Source organism: Archocentrus centrarchus, chromosome 18, assembly GCF_007364275.1.
Source record: "Archocentrus centrarchus isolate MPI-CPG fArcCen1 chromosome 18, fArcCen1, whole genome shotgun sequence".
NCBI lineage: Eukaryota > Metazoa > Chordata > Actinopteri > Cichliformes > Cichlidae > Archocentrus > Archocentrus centrarchus.
Genome location: NC_044363.1, coordinates 17,146,332 through 17,173,101, shown reverse-complemented (window position 1 = coordinate 17,173,101; position 26,770 = coordinate 17,146,332). Strand labels below are relative to the sequence as shown.

The following is a 26,770-nucleotide window of genomic DNA, read 5'->3' as shown; positions in this document are numbered from 1 at the left end:
TCGACAATTTAATGCTCCCAGTTTGGGGATGGCCCCTTCCTGTTCCAACAACATAAAGACATGGATGAGTGAATTTGGAGTGGAAGAACTGCACAGAGTCTTAATCTTACAAATGTGCTTCTGGAAGAATGGTGGTGGAGTTTTAATGTTCTGTGTGTTTTCATTGGTTTTTATTGTTGCATTTTTTTTTTTTTTAATGTTTGTGTTGTATGCTTTTATTTTTGTGGGATTCTTACTTCCTGCCACGTAATTAAGGGCGTGGACAACACCTGCCGTCACCTTTATATAAAGGATGGAAGACACGGGAGGAGAAAAAAAAAAAAAAAAAAAAAAAAGGACTGAGGGAATGAAGCGGAGCGGATGTTACAGAGAAAAACGGAGCATAGGAGACCTAACAGAGCAGACACAGATGGACATGGGAGAAAGCAACAATGGATTTTGCAGATTTGGTGTCAAGGGAATGAGCCATGGAGTTGTGGCTGTAGGGCCGCTGCAGCCGTGCACATTTCAGTCTTACACAAATGCTCTAGGCTCAAACCTGCACGCAATATGTGGCCGGACTCCAGGTTTAGCTCTGTTTTTAGTTTTTGTTGCCTCTGCCCTGCGCTCATTTTTATTTTAAATAAATAGCATGTTTTTGACTTATACCGGGTTTGGTGTACTTCTTGGTTGCTACCCATTACTTTGTTGATTGTGTTGTTTTTAAGCTCCAATAACAAACCGAATAGGCAAACCGACAATACAAGCAATAGCAACACACAACAAACATTTATAGCACATTTATATGTGCAGACCGCAAACATGCTGGAATAAATAAGGGATGGATAACTGGTTAATATGCAGATGAGAACTTGACGGTATTGTATGTACAACAAAGCAATATATACAGCACACTTTGGTTCAGCAGCAGGTATGGAAGACTTCATCAGAGTGATAGCCTGTGCAATGACAGTGTACGATGTCCGCCTTTTTATAGTGCTCTGTAGCGCCTACCAGAGGGGACTTGTTGGAACGGGTTGTGTCCAGGGTGTGACGGCTCTGCAGTGATGTTGCCTGCCCGTTTCCTGAATCTGGATTTTAAAAAGTGGACGCGCACTTCAGAGTTTGGGAGACTGCCAGTGCTGGAAAGCTGAAGGATTCCACAGCGGTGCTGCTGAGTAAGGTGAGAGGGGGAAATGCTCCTCCTGAAGTCCAGCTGTTATCTCCACAGCTTATTCATTTCTAGGTTGATCTGACTGCACTTTTTTTTTTTTTTTTTTTTTTGGAGGTGCAGTTAGTTGTGTAGAGGAAGAAAAGTGGAGAGAAGAGGACACATCCCTTTGGCGGGGGGATGCCAGTATACGTACTGGATGTGAATCTCTTCAGCCTCACCTGCTGCTTCCAGTCTGTCAGAAAGCTTGCAAAATTTCGAGTTAGGCTTCTTATCTATGTGACGAAAACAAGCTTCCATACCCGATCATGCCTCACGCATCTGCGCTATATTTCTAATGTCACGAAGGCCTTCAGCCTTTAAAAATTGCTTAAGGAAAAATTTTCAGTAGTTAGCCTCTAACAGATGAGCCCGTTGACTCTCCTTCGCTTCCAGTTCCTCTTTTTCTAACTTGGGTAAACATATGCTGTTACACCGTCAAAACACAAATGACAAATCTGCCTTTAAAAAAACCTTCATTTCTTGTGTAGTGTAACAGGAACATGAACTTCTTTTTCCCTGCCCCCTTCCTTTTTAAAGTAATTTATAAGCCATCTCTGAGAGGAGGAACTATGACGGCCTTACTTGGCTGCGAGAGGTTTAGCACTTTACCAAATATGGCCAGTCGTGGGCGTGGGACTCAGGCTTCAGAGATATCGTTGGATGACTGAGGAGATGCGCAGTGGAACTTTAAGCTTAAACATTAATATGAAAGAAAACCCCTGGACTAGAAATCGGTAAGATTTTACTCCTAAAGATTTTATGCAAAGCTTAGCAGCCAGAGTTTATCGTGGTCTATTCTTAGAATAGGGCTGATTACAATGGCTCAGCACCGGGGCGTGGTGTGTCCGCTATCTGGCATGGAAAACCTCCTAATTACTCAGTTAAACGCGTCTGTTAGGCAGAATGTACTCTTAGAAGTAAAAATCCCTCCTCTGGTTTGGTGTATGTCTTTCTAAACCCTCTTCGTGCAGCGTGGAGACAATTTGATTTAACCTGATATTTGTGAGAAACTTTCTTTGCCCCCATTGCTCCCCTTGAACTTTTAAGCTTTTTATAGCTACTAACCGTTCGACTTCTTTGCGTTAAGGACCAAGGTATGCATGGTATGCGCACTACCAAACCAAAAGGGTAAACCCAAACTGGTTTTCCTGTCAGCAGCAGCAGAGGTCGCATAATCTACACCGCACAACCGCAGCTTTTCAGTTTTTTTTTAGTTTTAAATGTACCACACTGCAGCTGAAATATTACCCGGGCATCTCAGCTTAGATCAGCATGCATATGATGTGTTTGAACGGACATATTTCAACAGAAAGCTGAAAGATAGGTATCAATTATTTTTTTTTTTTTAAAGATTGCACACCGAAATAAATCTAGCTGCTGGATTAATTTCCATTGAGCCTCAGCAATTAAGTGCTACTTCCTGAAGACGTGCTATTAGCCCTTCAGAGTTTCTTCCTGTTTTATATGAGTTACATTATGTGCAACAGGATGTGTGAAAACCGAGTTAATGGCTACTGAAAGTGATCGATGGGGAAGGTGAGCTGGAGTTTATCTGCAGTCCCACTCAGAATCAGAAAAGTGAAATTCGCCATAACCCGGGAAATGCAACTGATGTTTTTGTGCTTTTATATAAAGAAAATCATGCAGTGAAAAAGAGATGTTTCCTTACTTACTTAATCTTCCAAATCTCCCAAAAGTAAATGCATTGATTTTGCGTAGATTTCTTTGTTTTCTATCAGTCTTATGAATACTGTACATGGGGGGATTTGGCTAAAATGCAGAATTTGGAGCAACTGGCATAATAAAGCTAATATATCTTATATCACAAAGCTTTGTTTTGTATAGAATAGGAAACGTATTTAAACTTTAATATGTGTGCTTGTCCTGTGAGAGATCTGCTTCATTCTAATAATTGTCTTCAGATCATCAGTACAACTATGTCATCTGTCATTATTCATAAGACAAATATGAGATTTTACTGTTTTTATTCATAATGGCTGTCTCATTAGGTCTCTTCTCAAACTGCAGAACAATGTCAGCATTTATGTCTGTTTATGTCGTATGTAATTCTTTTTTTAAATCATCTCTTTTGTCTTTTGATCGTCAACACCTGCATAAATTAAAAACCATCTATGCAACTTCTATTTGTTCATAGAAGGTGGAACACACAAATACTGAAGTTTTTTTTTTTTTTTTTCTAGATTGTTTTAGGAAATGTGCTGTATAAATATAACCAAATCCACTTAAACGGCCACACTTTGGACAACAAACCAGCATCAAACTCTCGGCAGTCTGAAATCACTACTCCTACTTTGGTTTACGATGAGGGACTTTCCAATTCCTTGAAGCTCAAGCAGGCAAGGCCTCAGCTTCCTGTATATGCAGGCCACAGCATGAATGCCAAACCTCACCAATGCCTTGGCTTTACGCAATTTAAATTAGAGGCCAGGCATGTTAGTCAGTGCTCAGCAACTTTTTAATAATTACATCAGTAAGTTTGATGTTGCAGGCCATTTGGCTATTAACAAAATAAGTATAGCATAAGTACAGCATGTGATTTTAACAGAAAACAAGACTGTGGATAAAGGTTAGATTTTTGAAAAACTCAGCTATTAAAATGTCAAAATTAATGCATTTCATAGACGTACTGTACATCAATTGCATTTGAACACAATTTGCTTCTTTTTATTCTGATTGTCTTTATTTTCTTTCTGCAGAATATGAGACAAATGTCCACCGAGTACAGGACAAGCAGGATCTGACATTCAGTACAGGACTCATCACAAATCTTGCAGGACTGTTAAAGTCGCTTTCACCTCCTCACAGAATCTAACGTCCCATCATGCCATTAATTGTGGTCCCTACTTCCCAGTTGCTCTGGGCACGTGTAGCTGCCCTGTTGTTCACCTGCGTGGCATTCAGTGCCGTCGCAGCACATGGAAACTTGCAGTACTCAGGAAGCATGGCCGACTGGTGCATCTTCTGCTGGGCATTCAGCTTCGCCTGCACTCTGCTGGTCCTGCTGGTAGAGCTGCTTGGCCTCCAGGCACGGGTGCCAGTGTCCTGGTCCAACTTCCCCATCACTGTCGCCTGCTACGCTGCCCTCCTCTGCCTTTCTGCATCCATCATCTTCCCAGTCTTCTTCCTCAAGTACCAATCACCCTCCGGTGAGGTTCGTGACCATCGCATCGTCTCCACAGTCTTTTCCTGCCTGGCGGCAGTTGCCTACATGGTGGAGGTGAGCCTGTCTAAAGCAAAGGCCAGGAGAGGTGGCAGGTTACATGGCTACAGCTCCGGGCTTATTGAAAGTGTGCCAGACCTTTTTGGCTTGTATTATCTTCATCCTCATCAGCAACCCCGTGACATATGGCCACCATGCAGCACTGAAGTGGTGCATGGCGGTGTACTGCATCTGCTTCATCCTCTCCATGGCTATTGTGGTTCTGTGTGTGGGAGAGTGGACCGGCTGTCTCCCCATCCCGTTCTCCAAGTTCTTGTCAGCATACGGGCTCCTGGCGGTGATCATGTATTTGACTGCCACCATCATCTGGCCCGTGTTCCAGTTTGACAAGCAATACAGTAGAAACAGTGACTCAAAAACAATCGCTGCAGCTGTGCTCACTGCCCTCAATTTCCTGCTTTACATTGCTGACCTAGCCTACAGCGCCAGATTAGTGTTTGTCAGCGGCTGAGAAGAAGGGAGGCGCAGTGACGAGTGGCTCTGCAGAGCAGTGTAGCTAATGCTGAAAAACCAAAAGAAGACAAAACTTTTTCTTTTTGTTTCTTCATTTTAAAATGCTGAAATTAGATGAGCTGTTGATACAATGAAGATCCAAATTTCAAAAGCCTGTTTTGCCTGTGAATATGTATTTGAATGTGACCAGATTTCTGCCGTACAGTATTTAACCTCGAATGTGAAACTATGTGTGTAACACAACTCTAACAGCTATCAAAGTGTGGGATTTCACATAATGGTGTGGCCAAAAAAATATTTCTATAAAATCTAATCAAGTCAGCACACTGGAGCACAAGGGAGTGGCAAAATTGAGCGCTTGCATTGCATCACATCATAACTGAAAGATTGTTTATCATCTTTTTTTTTTTTTTTTTATCTTCTGTTAATAAGGTTTTATCTTCATATCAGTATTGAAACATTTGAAATAATGGAAATATTGTAAATGGGTGTTTAGGCAAATAAAGGTTTTACAAATATATCAGAATCTCTTTGGCTTTGTCACTCACTTGGAAAGGAAACGGTATGAATGAGCGAGATGAGCTATCAAAGACAACAGGAAGTTTTCTTAGAGCCAAGAAGCTTTCATTCTGCACTTATTTCCCCTTAAATGACACTGCGTAGAGGAAGAACATCCTTAGTTATGCTTTATTTGCATTAAAAATATTTTTTAAAGAGTACACATTCTGAGTCATTCTGGGATTTGACCCTTGAAACAGCTGCCACAGTGAACATGAATGCTTGCATTTGAATGGTACTTATAAAAAATACTCCCAGTGCAGATTAACACCACCAATGCTAAGCCAGAAAACAGAACGTCTCACAATCAGTTCTCACTCTTACACCTGTTTAAATTATTCTGTGTAAATGCAGAATTCAGTTACTGAGAACAAACATTCAACTGCATTTTTGTTTTCACTCAAACGGAAACCCCCGCCTCTCCCCACCCTGGCAGCCACACTGTTTCTAACAGCAAGTGAAAGTAAGCTCAGGTCATCTGCAGAGACACAACGGCAGAGACACAACGGCCGTCGAGCCCTGCTGTTCTCTGATCTTCTTCAAACATGCCTGGTAAGTTCTTTTAACCTTAATCCTCTGCAGACATAACAACCATGTGCACTTTGAAAAGTCATATTTTAGATCAATTATCCTTTGAAACACATCATACATGTAACATACCAGTCCAAGGCACGCATGCAGCCTCGTGGTGCTTTTGTAGTTATGATGCATGACTCATTGTGTTAAAACATATTTGTTCTGTTTATGTGTCCTCTCATCTAAAAGGGCAGTTTGGTTAATGTTCAAAAGCAGCAAAGAAGAGAACTGAAGAGACCAAAAATGAAACCAAACGGAAAAAATGATGACATCATGTTGCATCATTTTCCAGAAACCTGTAGATGGAGCCACAGCCCAACATTAGTAGAACAGAATTTGGCCTCTGAGTTTCACCCAGAGGTGCCTGCTGTTTTAATGAGTGTAGACGTTCAACAGAAATTATTAAAAAAAAATAATAAAAAAGGGAGTCCAAGACTTTTACACTTAGTTATATTTATTTAACACAGTATGTTTACTATATAGCCAGTCTCCTGGACAGTTACAGTCTGGATTAAAGTCATGTATGTATTTATCCTGCACATTTTCAGCCGCATCACACTATCTGAGACATTGGGAAAACAACAACAAAACAGGCTTGGCAAATGTCTTTTTTTTTGGTATTTAACAAAGCTTGATTAAAAAAAAGGTATGAATATTCTTGGATATTTGACAAGTAGCCTGTCATGTGCGAGCAGTGTGGCAGGCAGGCTGGACCCAAATGCAGAAATCTGGAGGCAAAACTGAACTTAAATGGTAAACGGACTAGTTCCTATATAGCACTTTCTGCTCTGTCTGAGCACTCAAAGCACTTATACAACATGTTTACATTTACTCATTCACACAAGCACTTCCATGATTAACTAAGCTAAGCTCTTTTTTATTATCTAACATTCACACACATTCACACTTCAACACTTGCGTTGGAGAGCAATTTGGGGTTCAGTATCTTGCCCAACGATACTTTGGCATGCAACGTGGAGCAGCCAGGAATCGAACCGCCGACCTTCCGATCAGTGGGTGACCTGCTCTACCTCCTGAGTAGCCACCCCATGCAATGCCATTCCTTGGTGGCTTTATTGTTGATAAACATAAAACAAGGAACGGCATTATAACCAACTTAAACTAACACAAACCCAGGAACAAATCCACACCTCCATGACAGAGGACACAACAGACAACAGAGGGATGAGGGATAACAGGAAACAGCTGGGGAGAACAGGTGGACAAAATCATACTAATGAAAACACAGGAAGCAAAACTCAAACACACAGGGAACACAGGACTGTCAAACTAAAACAGGAAGTATACAAACCAGACACAAATGCAGCCTAAACATAACATGAGGAATAGAATAGAGACCTGGAACAAACAGACACTGAAACACCAAGATGCAGGAAGACAACAGGATACAAAATCCAGACTAAACTCAAAAACCATAACAAACTGAAGATCTACACGAAAGAAAACTAAACCTAATCAGAGATAACAAAACATAACCAAAAAGAACACAAGACACGGGCCATCGGCCAGGATCGTGACATAGCCTATATTATGTGTCTCCATTACCACTGAAGTCTGCTACTTTAGCATGCTACATTTACTTATTAGCGCTACAAATAAAGTGACACTAAAGCTGAAATGAGAATTCGGTTCTGTTCAGTTTGACCCCCCCAGGATCTCTATAGTTAATCAGATTTGACTTCAGTACTATCCCAGACGGTTATAGTCTGGATGAAAATCTCTAAAATTATTTTTAGATCAAATTTAGTTTTGCATTTATATTTTATATTTTTGTGGTTCAAAATTATTCCAATTTTTCCAATAGCCAGCAATACAAACATGAACTCATAGGAATATGATTCATTGCGGTCCAAAAATCTGAAAAAAAATATGTTTAATGAAACGCTGCTATAATTTTGGAGCATTTGGTCATGCTTTGTTAAACAAACTGGGCGTGCAGTATAAAAACAGATATGTTACTCTGGTGGTTATTATGGCTGCACAGGATGCAGCCGGTAAAATTTTCTTTGGTAAACTCCATCATTATTTTGTGGATGTTTTTACTTGCTTCTTGTGATTTAAGCAATTTATGCATTTTCAACAACACCATAAATGACTTTCCCATCCATGCATTAATTATGCACTCTCTTCTTGAAACTCCAGGAATGAACCTACTGGAAGAAAAAAGAGTTGGAGAAAGCATCTCCAAGCATGTATGGATCAGCTTAACAGGTCCTGCAGTTGGATCTTTGAAACATGCTTTCTTTGGGCCAAGTGTTAAAGTTCTGCAGAAAAGCACGAAAGAAAAAGGAGTAACAACACAAGCAGAAGAGGAAGAGTGCACTGCAAATGAGGCTGGAAGAGGAGAAATGACACCAAGAACTGCAGACAACATCAAACCTCAGACAGGTATTCTCAATAAATAAACAAACACAGCAATTTGTCCAATATAATCTGTGCAGAGCATTACCCGTTTCCTCTCTGTGTAATACAGCAAATAAAGTGAGCTGACATCAGTAAGCTTTTTATTTTTATTTTTGTGATAATATGAATAAGCAGTGCTTATTCATATTTTCATTCAAATAATCATATATTATTATTGTTATTCTCACTCATTTTTCTTTTCTAGAGTCACCAACAATGATTGTCATGGCAGGAACAACAGCTGGGGCTCAAAAGTACATCAAAGGTAACATATTTAAGGATACATGAGTCTGATTCCCCTACAATCCTGAGTGAAACAAGCTTATCCTGGCACAACACAGTGCTCTCCTCAGCCTGTGCTTTCTTTTTGTGAATACAATAAAGGAGTCCAGGAGAGCATGCTTAAATTTGTAATGTTTTCCCTATAATCACATTGTCAGTGTACAGTCAGCTCTTTTCCAACACAAACCTCTAATCAACAGACAAAGTATTCACTAATGAATGACGGCTCAGTGATGTTTAGATTAGATTAGATAAAACTTTATTAATCGCTTTAGGAAGATTCCATCAGGGAGATTAAGGAAATTTATTAAAGATTAAATTAATAAATTAAAGATTTGACTCATGTAGACATATTTATGTATTTTTTTAAATCTAATCTTCAAACTCAGTATTACAGCATAAGAGTATCAAAGACTCTTATTAATTTTCTGACTTCACTTCCTTACAGTGCAACAAATGTACAGGATTGTCCTGCTTGGAGACACCAGAGCTGGGAAAAGCAGCCTAGCGAACACCATGTTTGGAGAAGATGTGTTCAAGGGTGACAACACTGAATGTCAAGCTGAGTCCAAATCTGTTCATGGAAGAAGGATCACCCTGATCAACACTCCTGATCTCTTTAGCCCAGGTAGATCAGAGGAGGAGCTGAAGCCTGAAATACTGAGGTGTATCACTGAGTTTCCTCCTGGGCCTCATGCTTTTCTCATTGTGCTCAAAGTGGATAAATCCACAGAGCAGCAGCAGGAGGCTGTTATTGAGAAAATATGCCAATATTTCCCAGAGGAAGCTTTCAAATATGCTGCAGTTGTCTTTACTCAGGATGACTCAGAAGGAATGAAGATCCAAGACTTCATAGATAAGAATAAATGTCTGAGTGACCTGGTGAAGAAGTGCAAGAGTCGATTCCACACCATTAATAATTACAAACAACAGGGTGACAATATCAGCAACCAGTCCCAGGTCGCAGAGTTGCTCAACACAATAAAGCAGATAGTTGAAGAAAACAAAGGAAGGTGCTACACCAGCAAGATGTTGCCACAAGGAGACACCTGCAGTAACACTAACGAGCTGATCAAACTTACAGGCCCTGCAGCAGAATCAGTGGCAAAGGCTTTCTCTGGGCCAGCCTTTGTAGTTTTAACCCAGGGAACAACAAACGAAGCAGAGGAAAGTAACAAGACAACAGATAAAGAAGGACAAAATGGAGAGGAAACTGCATCAGAAACAGCAAATAAAGGGGACACAGAAAAAAACACAAAAGAAGATGGAGAAACAATAAAGGAAAACAAAGGTGAGGAAGTAGCAGAAGAAACAGAAGGAAATGAGGATGACAAAGATGGAATCATATGTGGAACGGGACAAGATCAACGTCCAAAAGACACAGAAGAAAAAAGAGAAGAAGAAGCTACACCAGAAACAGTAGGAGAACTGAGAAAAGAATCTCAAGAAAAAACAGAAGGAAATGAGGATGACAAAGATGGAATCATACGAGAAGAGGAACAAAATCAACGTCCAAAAGAAACAGAAGAGGAAAGAGAAGAAGAAGCTGCATCAGAAGTAGTAGGAGAACCGGGAAAAGAATCTCAAGAAAAAACAGAAGGAAAAGACAGCAACAAACATGGAATCATATGTGAAACGGGACAAGATCAACGTCCAAAAGAAACAGAAGAAAAAGCAGAAGATAGGTCACAAGAAGAAAAAATATTAGGTCACAGACAAGCTGCAGGCGGTATAGCACCAGCAGTTGGTGCAGTAGCTGCAGGATTTATAGTAGCTGCAGGTGCAGCAGGTGCAGCAGGTGCTGCAGGCGCTGCTGCATCTGCATGCAGTGCAGTAACAGCTGGAGGTATAGCAGCTGAAGGCAGTGCAGTAGCTGCAGGCAGTGCAGCAACAGCAGCAGGTGCAGGTGCAGCAGGGGCTGGGGGTGCAGCAGGAGCAGCAGAAGCAACAGCAGCAGGTGCAGGTGCAGCAGGGGCTGGGAGTGCAGCAGGTTCTGTGGGAAAGGTAGCCATAGCCATTGGAGGAGCCATAGGGGTGGGATTGACAATAAAAAAAGCAATAAACTGGGTAACAAACTGGGTAAAGCCGCGTGTTGGAGTGGTATTACTGGTGCTTGTTTTCTACTCATTGCTTCTGTCATGGTTTTTTCTCGAAGTACCATTTGTTGGGACCCTTTTCTTATTATTTCTGTTACTGTTGCTTGTTATTATTCTTGTTGTCATATAATTAGAACACAACAGATTACTGTGTGTGTGCGCCTGGCTTAATTTAAAGAATAACCTCACGCATGAATTAAAAATACAGAATATGCGATATAGCGCTAAAGGTTGTATGATTCACTGTCTGAAAAATAAGAGGTTTTTAAACTATCCAAACTGTGCATGATTTTTCACTCTACTCTGTAATGGCAAACACAATGCTTCCTTTTAAAAAAAATTTTCGGGGGGGGGGGGACTAGCATTTATAACTGATTAAATAATTCATTTCACACTGATTGCACTGTAAACTTTCATGTTTTTCATGTAGTTCACTGTTCATCTACAACATCACTCTGACATTAAAAAAAAACGCACATTATCTAAAAATAAATGAATGGATTTTCGCTTATATTTTTAGTGTATTTCTTCCCCTTACTGACACCAAAGGTTGTCTTGTGTGCTTAATAAGAAAGCAACTGGACTTCTATAGGTTCATGAAGACATTTTCTCTCGTCCAAGAAGTTTCTTCAGTCTTCAAACCACTGACAGAGTCCCAGGAATTTAACCCCTTGTATGGGCTGTCCCTTTGGAGGTGGTCCTATTGTTGTTGGCCAACTATTAATCATGTGGGTCATCACAAGTCAAGATGTGAAAACACGGCTTAGATCATTACCGCCACCGGGGTCAAAGTGTGGAACCTCTTGCCTACTCCACCATCATGTGAGATACTGAGTGGGGGTTGAAGCACCTGGGAAGAGATCATAAGACTGTGTTGTAGGTGGCTGACAGCTGGTGTTGTTCAGCCATCACCTCTGTTCAGTGATGGCTTTCTTTACTCCTCTCTAAAGCCATCTGTCTTCTTGGTCCAAAATATGAACAGTAGACTACCTGAAAGAGTGTCCTCTCTCCTTTTAGTGCAGGCGTAAAGCCGAGTCTTGTCCTTTCTTCTGCTGTGCCATGCATTTTTCGAGTGTTTGGTTTCTCCTCAATCCTTTGCACAGCAGTGCAATGTTTAGCTCATGTCTGGTGTTTTGTCTTTGGGATAAACCAGTTTTTTTGTCTGAGAGTGTTGCTGAGTATGAAGTACACTGGGATGTTATGTTTGGAGAAAAATAGTCAACACTTTGTAACAACTACACACTATTGAGCAGTAGTAAGCTATTAGTAAATACTTAATTTACCACTTAGCATTACTGCTACATTAGTTTGAAGCTGATGTTTTTGCATTTGCACTTTTTAAATAGTAATGTGAAAAGAAAGGTTTAATGTATTAGGACATGATAAAAAAAAAAAAAAAAAACAATAAAATTTTTGATTTAACTGTTCAGTAGTTACAGTGATTTTAATACACAGCACCACATATCAGATGCTCAAAATAAATTGGACAAACTAACATAATTTTGAGTATTAAAGACATTTTTAAAAACTTGGATGAGGCAGTGAAGGACAGCCTGAATTTTGGAATCCATGGACATCACCAAATGGTGTGTTTCCTGTTTTGAGATGCTCTGCTGGGCACTTACTGCAGCCACATTCAGTTGTTGCTTGTTTTTCGTGGGTTTTTCTGCATTCCGTTTTTGTATTTAATAACTTACAGCATGTTCTTTCCTGAAGCATGTAGCAGCAACCGGTTTCAGGTGGAGGAACTAGTCAAAATGAGGAAGGAGAAACAAAAAAAAAAAAAAAAAAAACCCAAGAGGAGAATTAGACAGTCATCAGGAAACACATGTCAGAGACAGAAATCAGATGCCAGGTCAGTGTTTGAGATACTTGTGACCAAGTTTGCATGCATACCAACAGGTGTGTTTCAATAGCTTTTGTTGGTGGGGTAGCGCCTCTTGTAATAATTATGCAGAAAAATTGAAAATAACAGCAAACTGGACTTAAAACATTTATTGTGACCAGAGGACTCTCACATCAGCCATCAGGGGTTCACTGAAGACTCAACCTTCTCCATGACCACAAAACAAAAGTTAGATTGCAGTGCCTATGCTTACATGGATAAACAGTCAAAAGTAAGTGCACCCTCTTCCAATTCTAAGGTTTTATGCATCAGGACATTATAATACAGATAGGTCTATAATTTGTTGGACAAAAACACACTTTTGCCTCTGTGCACCACCACATTAGATTTTAAATCAAACAATCAAAACGTGATTGAAGTGCAAACTTCCAACTTTAATTCAAGGAGTTTTGGCAATCTGTTTAGCAATCTCAGTGATTTTTATACACAAGGAAACTTAATGCGAGAACAGCACCACTGCATTTAGCAAAGCACAGCACAGCAAAAATGTGACGTAAATTTGTGCCAGCAGCAGAAACCCAGAGAGTGAGTGCATATAGTACACATAAATACCACAAGCAGCTGCAAAAAAAAAAAAAAAAAGAGATGGTACAGGCAGAGAGCAGTGACCAGCTCAACACAAATTTTGAGACTTTCACTCAATCTAGTGGTCTATGCAGCACATAGACCTTGAAAGGACAAACAATTCCCCATTTTCAGATGCTGAAAATTAAATGAGCAATCATCATTTTAGATATAAAGGCCATTTTTAAAAAAATCTAGATGGAGCAGTGAGGGACTGGATAAAGTATAGAAACCATGGACATCACCAACTGCTGTGTTTCATATCTTGAGATGCTCTGCCAGGCCTTTATGCAAACACTTTCAGTTGCTGCTTTTTCTTGGACAAAGCTGGTTTTTCTTCATTGCAGTTAAAAAGTGAAGAACAATCTCTGTTCAGGCATATGCAGGAATAACCTGTTCCAGGTGGAGGAACTATTCAAAATAAGGAGGAAGACAGGCATTAGACAGTCATCAGGAAACATCAGAAACAGAGATCAAACATCAGATCAGAATTTTTGAGATTCTTGAGACCAAGTTTGCATGCATGTGTATTGCTAGTATCTTTTGTTGGTGCAGTAGTGCCTGTAATATGTTTTGAAAGTGTATCTGAAAGTCTACTCCTATTTTAAAGTGTGTTCTTTTTCTTCTCTTCCCCATACGTTCCTCTCCTCGACTCTGGTGCAAGTTATTATTGGTTTTAGCTATCCAAAGAATTTTTTCACAAACCTTTAGATGACCTTCTTTTTCTTGAGTAAAACTAGTGATTTGTGCCTCTTGTTGCTGCCCATCAATTTGACAAAGGTTATAAAGTCATTTCCAGACAATTTGATGTCCATCATTCTACAATGAGAATGATTATTCACAAGTGGAAAACATTCAAAACCGCTTGCAATCCTCCCAAGAAACGACATCCCAACAAATTCACTCCAAGGTAGCCTCAACTCAGTTTCACTTGTTTTCCATTACAATTGAGTTGCTTCAACTAGCTTCCTTTGGATTCTGTCGTCCATTAGCCACCTGATGGAAAACCTTAAAAACTGGGTAGAGTTGAGTTGAGGCAAGGCGAGTAGATAATAGTGAAAAAGAAAAATGCTTGCAGAATTCAATGAAGTGAATTTTGTAAAGAAGAGTGAGCCAAAATTCTTCCACAATGGTGTGAGAAGGTGATACGATAAAGTCATGCAGAACATGATCACTTTAAATTATTGCTGTACATACTGGGCTGAGAGATGAGCTAGAAAGGATGTGGAAGGTGAAGGTAACAGTGGTCCCTGTGGTGATCGAAACACTCGGGGCAGTGACCCCCAAACTGGGAGAATGGCTCCAGTAGATTCCAGGAATGACATCCAAGATCTCTGTCCAGAAGAGCGGAGTCCTAACAGCAGTTAAGATACTGCTCAGGACCCTCAAGCTCCCAGGCCTCTGGTAGAGGACATAAGCTTGGAGGACAAACCGCACCCACAGGGTGAGTGGGGAATTTTAATGCTCATTTACAACAGCTTATACCAAGATCAAGGGAGCATTTATCTTCACTTTCAACTATTCTCTTCAAAAAGAGCTCTGACAAATATAAATATAGTGTCAAGAAATGCCACACCTTAAATAGTTACAAACTAAAAAAGAAACAAGAAAAAACACACAAAACAAGCAAAACAAGCAAATACGAGCAGAAACCACCACTTTGAAACGTTACATAATGAACAGTAACTTGTTGATGTCTCTATTTGCATTGTCTGGCATTTAATTATTGTGTTTCACTCATCAAAACTTGACTTCTGGAAGTATTTATACACCTAGGAGATTACTAACACTGGAAGATTGGTGCAGTTATTCAGTGTAAATGTGAATCAATTTTATTACTAAACAAATATGTAACTGTATATTATTTCCTCTTAAAGGAACCCCCCCAAGCAATTCCCACCCCTCACACACACACATATTTTAACAGCAAGTGAAACTAAGCTGGGGACAAAAACAAGACACACAACTGTCAAGCTCTCCTCTTCGCTGATTCATTTTAAACAGCATGTCTGGTAAGTTTTTCAGCCTCTAACCTTTTAATTTTCTGCAGACATAACAACATCTGAATATTTGAAATCAAATAATTTGGATAAATTATCCTTTGAAAATACACTTAGATGATGCTTTAAGGCTACTGTGAATAAATCAGTAATGTAAAATGCTGCAGCATGTCAAGCACTTTCATTACATTAAATACTTGATTTGAGTAATGTGTAGTGTCCTGCCCTGCGAGAGGCTGGTGAACTGTCTTATAAATAAATAAACTAAATGTTAAATTAAATTTAACAAAAGACTCTTTTGACCTTAGAGCTTGTGGTCATGCTTTTGTCAAGCCAAGAGAACCTGCAGTTCGATCTTTGACCTTAGCCTATGTGCTCCAAAGAAAGTCTAACACCACAAGCAGAAGACAAAAGAAAGAGGTTGGAAGAATAAAACCTGTGACAGGCATTCTAAATAACAACCAAACACAACATTGTGCAGTCTGTGCAAAACATTACATCACTCTATAATGTAGCAAATTAACTGAGCTGGCATTAGTATTTTTTTTGGACAATAACCAAACAGGCACATTTCTATTCCCACTCACTTTGCTTTTCTAGTGCCACCAACAGTCATCGCAGGAACGACGGTATAATTGAGGAGACATGAGTCTGACTCACCTGCATGCTCTGAAGAAAGCAATACAACAGTGTTCTACTAGTCCTATACTTTTCCTATTGTGATTAAAGCAGAGGAGTCCAGGACAGCATATTTAAAATTCTTATCTTTCTCCTTGTTTACTTCCTTTTCCTTTTCACATTAGCAATGTACTCTCCTCTTTCCTAACACAAACCTCTTATAAAAGAATAAAGCATTTTCTAATCCAGTGGTTCTCAAAGTGTGGGGTGCAGGGTAATGATGGCGTGAAATCACCTGGGTGAAAAGTCATGCTGACCAAATATTTAACATGGGAATAATTTTCATGGTGGAACAAAGAAATTTGCCACGGTTACGTTAGTAAAGCAACTAGTGAAATCCTCCAGTGTTACTATGTTTTGTGTACACAGCGCTTTTGTAACCCCTCCCACGCCCACCACCCCTAAAGTGGAGAAAATGGAAATGGAAAAAGTTTGAGAATCAATGAATGGTGGCTCAACAATGTCATATTAATACATTTTTATGTATTTTTGAATATATTCCCTAAACTCAGTATTGCAAAATAATAGTACTCAAACACTCATTAATTTTCTGTCTTCACTTCCTTACAGTGGAGTACAGGATTGTCCTGCTGGGAGACAGCAGAGCTGGGAAAAGCAGCCTAGCAAACATCATGTTTGGAGAAGATGTGTTCAGGGTTGATAACACTGAATGTCAAGCTGAGTCCAAATCTGCCGATGGAAGAAGGATCACCCTGATCAACACTCCTGATTTCTCTGCCCCAGGTAGATCAGAGGAGGAGCTGAAGCCTGAAATATTGAGGTGTATCACCGAGTTTCCTCCTGGGCCTCATGCTTTTCTCATTGTGCTCAATCTGAAGAAATCTGCAGAGCAGCAACAGGCCATCACTCAGAAGATATGTCAATATTTCTCAGAGGAAGCTTTCAAATATGCTGCATTTGTCTTTACTCAAGACGACCAGGTCTCAGAAGAAATGAAGACTAAAGAATTCATAGACAAGAATAAATGTCTGAGTGATCTGGTGAAGAAATGCAAGAGCCAATACCACTTCATTAATAAATACAACCAACAAGGTGACAACATCAACAACTTGGAGGTACTTCTCAACACAGTTGACCAGATATACAAAGAAAATAAAGGAAGGTGCTACACCACTGAGATGTTGCCACAAGGAGACACCTGCAGTAAGGCTAACAACAGTGGGTTGTGGGGTGGGTTGATCAAACTTACAGGCTGTGCAGCTGAATTGGTGGCAAATGCATTCTTTGGGCCAGCTCCAGAAACAACAACTGGAGCAGAAAAAGGAAGCACAGTAACAGATAAAGAAGAAGGAGAAAATGAAGAAGTACAAAAAGAAATGAAAGAAACGACAAAAGATGCAGAAGCACATGAACCACAAAATGAACCAGAAGAAGAAAGCAAAGATGCTGCACCAGATACAAATAAAGAACAACTGATAAAAGAAAGAGAAAAAGCACAAACCCCCCCAAAACAAGGAATAAGTGATGGATTTGGTATCGTGTTGGTTGCTCTATTTGGGAACCTTTTAGGGTTAGCAGGAACAGTATTGGGAGGCAGAGTCACATTCACAATAGGAGTCATAGCAATAGGGTTAGCAATATGGTTAATGCAAAAAACAAACAAAAGGGCAGAATGGGTAATGCAAAAATTAAGCAAAGTAGAAGAATCGGTAATGCCAAAAATAAACCAAGTAGCAAAATGGATGATGCCAAAAATAAACAAAGTAGCAGAATCGGTAATGCCAAAAATAAACCAAGTAGCAGAATGGACAATGCCAAAAATAAACCAAGTAGCAAAATGGACAATGCCAAAAATAAACCAAGTAGCAGAATGGACAATGCCAAAAATAAACCAAGTAGCAGAATGGACAATGCCAAAAATAAACCAAGTAGCAAAATGGACAATGCCAAAAATAAACCAAGTAGCAAAATGGACAATGCCAAAAATAATCAAACTAGCAGAATGGCTAATGCCAAAAATAATCAAACTAGCAGAATGGTTAATGCCAAAAATAATCAAAGTAGCAGAATGGTTAATGCCAAAAATAATCAAAATTGCAGAATGGCTAATGCCAAAAATAATCAAAATAGCAGAATGGTTAATGCCAAAAATAATCAAAATAGCAGAACGGCTAATGCCAAAAATAATCAAAATAGCAGAATGGCTGATGCCAAAAATTAACAAGTGGCTAATGCAAAAATTAAGCAAAGTAACAGCATGGATAATGACAAAAATAAACAAGTGGCTAATGCAAAAACTAAGCAATGTAGCAGAATGGATAATGCCAAAAATGAAGAAAGTAGCAGAATTGGTAAGTGGATTTGGAAGCAATGTATGTGCTCTGTTTGTCTCCTTTTTAGGGTTTGGAGGAACAGTTTTACTGTGTGGAGTAGCAATCGCAGAAGGACTGAAAACTGCTTTTAAAACAGCATCAGACATTAGAGCAGTGGGAACAGGATCATGGATAATGCAAAATGTAAGCAAAGTAACAGAATGGGCAATGCCAAAAGTAAGCAAGTGGGTAATTCAAAAATTAAGCACATTAGTAGAATGGGTTATGCAAAAAATAAACAAAGCAGCAGATTGGATAATGCAAAAAATAAGCAAAGCAATGGAACATGCAATGCAAATAATAAGCAAGTGGGTAATGGCAAAAATAAACAAAGTAGCAGAATGGATAATGCCAAAAATGAAGAAAGTAGCAGAATGGGTAGGTGGAGCAGGAAGCAATTTGGGTGCTCTATTTGACTCCTTTTCAGGGTTCGGAGGAACAGTTTTACAGCGTGCAGCAGCAATCACAAAAAGGATAATACAAAATATATACAAAGTAATAGAGTGGATAATAAAAGCATGTCAACTTTTGCAAAACCTGTATCACAATCATGGAGTGATACTACTAGTGGTGTTTATTTTTTGCTTATTGCTTCTGTCATGGCTTTTTCTCAGAGTGCCATATGTTGGGCCCCTTATCTTATTACAGTTTCTGTTGTTTGTTATTATTCTTGTTGTTGTAGAATTATAACACTCAACAGTGCAGCGTGTGCGTGTGTTTGCCCAGTTTGATTTAAAAAAAAAACAGCACGATACATGGGCAAGAGATGCATGATTGGAATGCATCATTCTGGTATGTGATGATAACCTCCATATCTTTCTTTCTTTCTTTCTTTCTGGTAAAACTAACATTTTTAACTAATGAAAGGGTTAAGGTAATTTTTTTTCCTTTTTTTTTTTTTTTTTTTTTTTTTTGCTATTTAATAGGTTTTATATGGTTTACTGTATATGTGTCTCACATACAAGTCCACTCTGACATTCAAAAATTTATAATAAATTAAAATTGTGATACAAATTCTATTTCTACATTACATTCATTACATTCTACATTCATTCAGCGTATTTAACTATGTGTCAACATTTTTCAGTATAATGAAGTAATGTGGAATTAGTGGATACTGTATAATGTAAGCTGAGCATACATAAATGTACATTTAAAATGTCTAATTATTTTTTAAATATTTTTTACTTTTTCATTTTTTCTACATTATAATGTGTTATCCAGTAATAAAAAATAAGCATAACTGTGGTTGTTTTTTCCATTTTTATTTTGGTATTTCTTCCCCTATCTGATACCTAAGCCTTAAACACACTTGCTTGTCATTTATAGGTAAATCAACATTTTTTTTTAAACTTTATGCCATATGGATACTGTAAATACAATCTCAGAAAAAACAGACTTCCAAAAATACTCAGTGCCTTATGTACATGTGGGATATATTAAACAATAGGCCCACACTTTCATGCACAATGTCTACTTTTATCAGCAGAACTGAAATTACACCCTTAAGAGGTGCACATTTATAATGTTCTAGTTCCACAGCTAACATGAAAGCTAACACAACTATTTTACACACTGTTGATAAAGAGTGTGCACCAGTTGAACCAGGAACATGCAAATAAAAAATGTTCCTGGGTATTTATAGTGGGCATTTTTATGTCAAACAAGATTGCATACACCCACGATGTACTGCGGATAATCGGAAACAGATGCTGTACTGAAATTACGAGTGAGTTCCATCAAGAACATGACATACCAGAGACAATAGCCAGACCACCGGGGCCTCCGTGGCTTGTTCTCGCACCAAGGAGGAGGAGACGTTGACGCCACTGTTGCCAACTCTCAGCAAGGAAAGTAGCTATTGGCTGTCCTAAAAATTGCTAGAAGTCGCTATATGACGTCATCACATGACTCACATAATTTGTTATTTTCATGTAGTTGCAATTGAGGCTGTAGGAGAGAGAAATAACATCAACAACACCTCACCCAAGAGACACCCAGGAAGCATCCTAATCAGATGCCTGAACCACCTCAACTGGCTCCCTGGAGGAGCAGTGAGCCCCTCCTGAATGGCTGCACTCCTCACCCTACCTGTAAGGGAGAGGCCAGCCACCCTTCAGAGGAAGCTCATATCTGCTGCTTCTATGCACAATCTCATTCTTTTAGTCACTTCCCAAAGCTCATGAAAGGTGAGGGTAGGGATGTAGATTGACTGGTAAATTGACAGCTTCGCATTTATACTCAGCTCCCTCTTCACCACGACACTCCAATACAGCGTCCGCATCACTGCAGATGCAGCCCCAATCCATCTGTCAATCTCTTGTTCCCTTCCACCGTCACTTGTGAACAAGACCCTGAAATACTTGAACTCCTGCACCTGGGGCAGCAACTTCTTCCTTAGCTAGAGTGGGCACTCCACCCTTTTCCGTCTGAGGACCATGGCCTCAGACTTAGAGGTGCCAGCCACTTCGCAATCAGCTGTGATCCATTCCACTGCGAGCTGGAGGCCACAGCCCAGTGAATCAACAGGACCGTATCATCCACAAAGAGCAGAAATGAGATTTTGACGCCACAAAGTTGGAAACCTTCCACCACTTGGCTATGCCTAGAAATTCTGTCCATAAAAATTATGAACAGAATCGGTTATGAAGGGCAGTCCTGGCGAAGTCCAACACCCATGGGAAATGAGTCTGACTTATTGCAGGCAGTACGAACAAACTTTCGCTGCAGGTGTACAGGGACTGAATGGCCCGCAACAACGGGCCAGACTCCCCATACTCCAGCAGTACCTCCTACAGGATACCCCAAGGGACGTGGTCAAATGCATTTTCCAAGTCCACAAAAAACATATAGACTGAATGGGCAAACTCCCATGAACACTTGAATATTCTCGAGAGTATAAAGAGCTTGTCCAGCATTCTGCAACCAGGACAAAAGCTACATTATTCCTCCTGAATCGGAGGTTTGACTAATGGACATACCCTCCTTTCCAACACCCTGGTATAGACTGGAAGGAGCACCCCACCCAGTGTCTCTAAGAAGTGTGGGTACTCTGAACAGTCATTCGTTGCATAAGCACAAACAACAGTCAGGACCCGTTCTCTGGCCCAAAGGTGCAGGGAAGCAACCTTTTCGTCTACTGGTGAAAACTACAAAAACTACAATGTACAGGCAGCAAGGCTGAAACAAGAATAGCCATCCCACTGGTGGCAACTCCAGACTGGAACAGAGTCCAGCCCCTCTCTAGGAGACTTGTTCAAGAGCCCTGGCTAAGTGTTGAGGTGAGCCTGACTATATCTAGCTGGTATGTCTCAACCTCATGCACTAGCTCAGATGCCTTACCCACCAGAGAGGTGACATTCTGTGTCCCAATAGCCAGTTTTGATAGCTGGGATCAGCCCATCAGGGCCTCAGCCCTTCGCCACCACCTGAACCCTACAATGCCTCCTGTGGGTGGTGGGCCTACAGGAGGGTGGGTCTGTGTCGCCTCTTTGAGCTGTGCCCGGCTGGGCACCACGGGCTAATGCCCAGCCACCAGACACTCTCCCTCGAGCTCTCTCCCCAGACCTGGCTCCAGGGTTGCGCCCTGGTAACGCTATCCCGGGTAGGGTAAACAGCCTTTCACTCCCATATCAATAACATTGCGCGATCTCTATATTTCTATCTATGAAAAATAAATCGCCTCTGCCCCAGAAGCTTCAAATGGTTCAAAACTCAGCCGCTTGCATTATTAACAAAAGCCCCTAATTTCAACACATTACCCCAGTCCTACAGGAACTCCACTGGCATCCAGTTAAATTCAGAATTCATTTCAAAATGCTCCTGTATGCATTTAAGGCCATCCATAACCTCATCCTTTTTTTTTTTTTTTTTTTTTTTTTTTTTTTAAGCGTGTCCTGTCCGGCTGTGTGGCACTCAGAATTGTCGTCTGAATGTCAAGGTAAGGTCCAACAAATTTGCTTTCACAAGCGGAGCATTATGGCTTTCGCCATGAAGTTCCCCTTGTTATAAATATGAAACTTTATTAAAAATTGCTTTGGGTTTATTTCAAGTATATTGGACACAAAGACAAGAGAGAAAGAAAAAAAAGGGAAAGGAAAAAAACAGAGATAAAACAAGTCAACACCCTTGAAGTCTGCCTCGACACCCGCAGAAAGAGAAAACAAAACAAAACAAAATCCACAACAAACAGCATATGCAGCATATAATAACAGTTATAACTTCAAAGGAAAGTACCCAGTACAAGGTAATGGTAGAGAGTACAAGTGGTTATTCAGTGGCAACTGTAACTGAACTGAGAGTGTATTTGACAAACACCTGAATCTAGATATCTGTGTGTATATGTGCGTGCTTGTGTCTATAAGGTTTCTCCCTAAGAGTATTTGATAGCAACTGTGGGGGGCCCACAGATCCACCCCCCAGGACACGCGGACGGCATGAGGAAGATTGGAGCTACATACACCCAGCGGCCCCCCAAGCACAGAGCCCCTGGAGCTCCCCACAGGGACAACCAGATCCCCTGGGCCAAAGTTTAATCGAACCCAGGCCTTCTAGATGTCATTCCAGCTGTGAGGCAGCAGTGCTAACCACCACACCACCCAACAAATAAATAAATATGGTCTGTATTAATATAATTTGTAATAATAAAAGATCAAAGAATACATGGATCTGTAATGTTACCAATCAACTCAAGATGATTATGGCCATGGTCATAGCAGTCACATTGACCATATGGATACACAGCATAATTTGGTGAAACAGATGCATTTTGATCCCTGGGGTCTATTCCAGTAAGCAGGTTTAGCTACAACTCTGGGTTTGTGAACCTCAAAATGGGGGAAACTCAGGTTTTCAGTTTCAGAAAGAGAGATAACTCCAACTCTGAGTCATTTATCATGGTAACAGATTCTGTGAACCCAACCTGCTCACTGGCAGGTTTTATCCAACATACTCTTGAGTATCTCTGACGCCTTCCCCTCCTGCTACACCTGAACCACCTGTCTGACACTCCGATTCATTTCCTCATTCATAAAGTGGCTGTCAGAGGGTCAGAGGAGCAAATTCAACTGCAGACATTTATGACTGAAATCACAGTTAGATGTTAGTTCGCTATTTCTGTACGTAACATGAAGCTTTTACAGTCGTTCACTAGTCAGATGTCATGAATTTCTAACGAGCACAGCTGCAGCTGTCAGACTGAAACATCCAATATCCTCTGAAATATTTACAAACAAACATGGGAACACCATGGAACTTTAGGCTTAAACAAGTAAACTCCTGGCCTGAAAATTGGTAAGTTCCCACCTCAGATTAGCATTTTCATATAAAAGAATTAGTGTAAAGCTAAGTAGTTAATTTAGTGCCTGGTGCATTTTTGGAATAGAGCTGATCACAGTGGCACAGAACTAAGAAGGAATATGTCAGTTATCTGGCACATAAAACCTCTTATCTACCCATTTCTAATGGCTGTTAACATGTTTGTTATGTAGAACATATTCTTGGGCAGAGCCAATGATATAATAGAGTTCTCTTTAATCTCATTTGTTTTAAATAAACACACAAACAAATACAAACAAAACAAAGAATCAGAATCAGAATCAGAATCTTTATTGTCATTGTACACAGAAGTTGCACAACGAAATTTAAAATGCATTCCTTTCTAGGTGCCTCAGACAATAAATAATAAAATAATAAAAATATGAGTGATAAAAACGATTACTAAAATACAGTGCACAATAGTAAATTAACAGACGAATCTAGCCCCAATACACACCAACGCACGCACACAGTCAGCACTACCACCCCACATCACTGTCCAAACCACACAGAGTTCAGTTCAATGATAGCCCTGGCATAAAAGCTGTTCCTCAGTCTGTTTGTTCTGGCCTTCATTGTCCTGAAACGTCTGCCTGATGGCAGTAGCTGAAACAAGGAGTGTCCAGGGTGTGAGGGGTCCTGGAGGATGTTCTGTGCCCTCCTCTGGCAGCGGGCATTGAACAGTTCCTGGAGGGAGGGCAGGGGACAGCCTATGATCTTTTGAGCCGTGTTGATGATTCGCTGGAGTGTTTTCCTGTCTGCTGCTGTGCAGCTGTTGAACCACACGCACAGACAGTAGGTCAGGATGCTCTCTACACAGCAACGGTAGAAGGACACCAGCAGATTCTGGGTCAGATGGTTGCTCCTAAGAACCCTCAGGAAATGCAGTCTCTGTTGGGCCTTCCTGACAATGCTGGTCGTATTGATACTCCAGGTCAAATCATCCTGCAGATGTACTCCCAGGAACCTAAAATCTGAAACCAGCTCCACTTCATCCCCCTCGATGAACAGAGGTTGAATGACATGTGTTGTCCTCCTAAAGTCTACTACCATCTCCTTTGTCTTAGTGGTGTTCAGGATCAAGTTATTATAATATGCAAACTGTGAGGCTGCCACATTCCATTTTTGAAAAATTCCATCATTCCTGTCTGCACAAACATTCAAAAAGCGTAAGAAGCCATTTTCTGTAAATGGAAACAGAGATTTGATATATTCCAGGCAGTAAGTGAGGTTTGGTTTAAGACAAACATTCAACATGGCACTGCTGAGATCTGACCAGATTGCTTTAAAATGAAAAAAATGCTGATTGTTTTTAAGACCTCTCTAGCAGGCTACCTTTAACAGTGTTTATTATATAAAAGATTAGTGAGATGAAAAACATTACTGAGGGCAGTGACATAAAAGTATGACTGATATGCTGAGAAGATTGATGAAGTCAATCAAAATTCACAAGTGTCAGATTTTAAGCCAGATCTCTCAAAGTGGGGCTCACAGATGCTGAGGGCACGACAAGGTAAGAGTGTATTATTATACATTTCCATGTCATGCTATACTATCATATATTGGCTTTCGTTCTTTAAAACCTTCAAAACCCTTTGCTTTTTGAAAGCAATGTAAAAGTAACCACACCCCTTAAAGGTGCAGAGTTTACTGATTGTCATGGCAGGAACAACAGCTGGTGCTCAAAAGTACGTCAGTGGTAGTAACAACAGCAGCAACAGGCTGTTTTAGAGAAAATATGCCAATGTTTAACTGTTTTGATGACTCTGTTACACCATGCTCCCTCCTGAAGCATACAGCAACAACCAGCCCTAGGTGGAGGGACTACTCAAAATAAGGAAGAGAAGAACCAAAAACCAAACCAAACCAAAATAAATAAATATATAAAAATAAGAGGAGAATGTCAGAGACAGAAATCACACATCAGGTTAGAATGTTTGAGGTACTTGTGACCAACTTTGCATGTTGTATATTAGTACCTGTTATGCTGCTGTAGAAGAAAATGCAGGAACAATAATAACAACAAATATAAATGCATTTCCCAAAGTAAGAACAATTGCACTTCACTACAGTAACCTTGTATAAGTCACAGTTTTAGCCTAGATCAATAATATACTTGCCCTTCATACAGCCTCTCAGTTGAGGCAGTAACATGAGTCTCACGTGGACATGATGGGCAACAAACAGCATGTCCATGTGAAACTTAAACCATGTGTTGTCACCAGAGGGCTTTCCATCACGTGTTCACTGTGGACTGGCATGATTCTTTCTGCTGCCAGAAAACAGAGAAAAAAAGTTAGATTGATGCAATACTAATGCCCACACAGACAAAGACTGAAGTGAAAGAGAAAGCACATCCTCTTTGAATTCTAAGGTTTTGCTTAACAGGACATAATTTAAAAATGTGGTCCTTACCAGATTCAGAAATAATTTAAACGCAAATGCAGACGAACAACAACACATATTACACTGTCATAATTTATTTAATCAAAAGTGCATGAAAAGCTAACAATCTCCTCCTGCTTTCATATGATTCTGAGTTAGGTCCATAATTTTTTGGTCAACAACATTTTTTTGTCTTCTAATTTTGCCTCTGTACTTCATCACAGTACATTTTAAATCAAACAATCAATAAGCCACTGAAGTACAGAATTCAAGTTCAATTCAAGAACCTTAACTAAAGGTTTGCATTGTGTTGAACAAGTGCAGTGATTTTTATGAACAAGGTCTCTTCATGTGCAATACAACAACAACTCCACTGAGCTGGTCATGCAAAGTGTAGCACAGCAGAAGCACACCAGCATTTTCAGATGCTCAAAATTAATTTGACAAACTAACATACTGTTAAATATAAACGTGCTTGCAGTCTAGAACCCATCAACATAACTGAATGCTGTGTTTTCTGCTTTGAGATGCTTTGATATTAGAGCCACATTCAGTTTACTGACTGCAGCTACTTTCAACTGCTGCTTGTTTGCGGGTCTCTTTTAGCATTCACTTTTGTTTTTAATAAGTGAAAGCATCCTCTCTTGGAACATACAGGAGAAAGCAGTTCAAGGAAGAGGAACTACTCAAAACAAGGAAGAAGGAACAAAAGAAAAAACGAACAAGGAAAAAAAAACAAGTATTCAGAGATCAGGAAACCTGTCAA

General features: G+C 40.0%; 2 protein-coding genes and 1 pseudogene across 3 annotated transcripts; all 3 read left to right on the top strand.

Annotated features, from left to right (window-relative positions):
• The first annotated feature begins 1,796 nt into the window (after positions 1-1,796).
• LOC115797299 (myeloid-associated differentiation marker homolog) lies at positions 1,797-5,370 on the top strand (annotated as a pseudogene).
• Positions 5,371-5,883: 513 nt separating this feature from the next.
• On the top strand, positions 5,884-11,333 carry LOC115797358 (autotransporter adhesin BpaC-like). Of its 2 annotated transcripts, XM_030753921.1 has the most exons (5): positions 5,884-5,996; positions 8,184-8,429; positions 8,650-8,709; positions 9,175-10,515; positions 10,633-11,333. In XM_030753921.1, the coding sequence occupies exons 1-5, from the start codon at positions 5,990-5,992 to the stop codon at positions 10,950-10,952; spliced, it is 1,974 nt and encodes a 657-aa protein (XP_030609781.1). In that variant the 5' UTR covers positions 5,884-5,989; the 3' UTR covers positions 10,953-11,333. The 2 variants fall into 2 exon arrangements, with proteins under 2 accessions (XP_030609781.1, XP_030609780.1); XM_030753920.1 differs by having other exon boundaries at positions 9,175-11,333.
• A 3,964-nt stretch (positions 11,334-15,297) lies between these two features.
• On the top strand, positions 15,298-22,838 carry LOC115797045 (GTPase IMAP family member 4-like). Its single transcript, XM_030753526.1, has 3 exons — positions 15,298-15,304; positions 16,541-17,149; positions 22,681-22,838. Exons 1-3 carry the CDS (start codon positions 15,298-15,300, stop codon positions 22,836-22,838), a joined length of 774 nt encoding a protein of 257 aa, XP_030609386.1.
• The last annotated feature ends 3,932 nt before the right edge of the window (positions 22,839-26,770 follow it).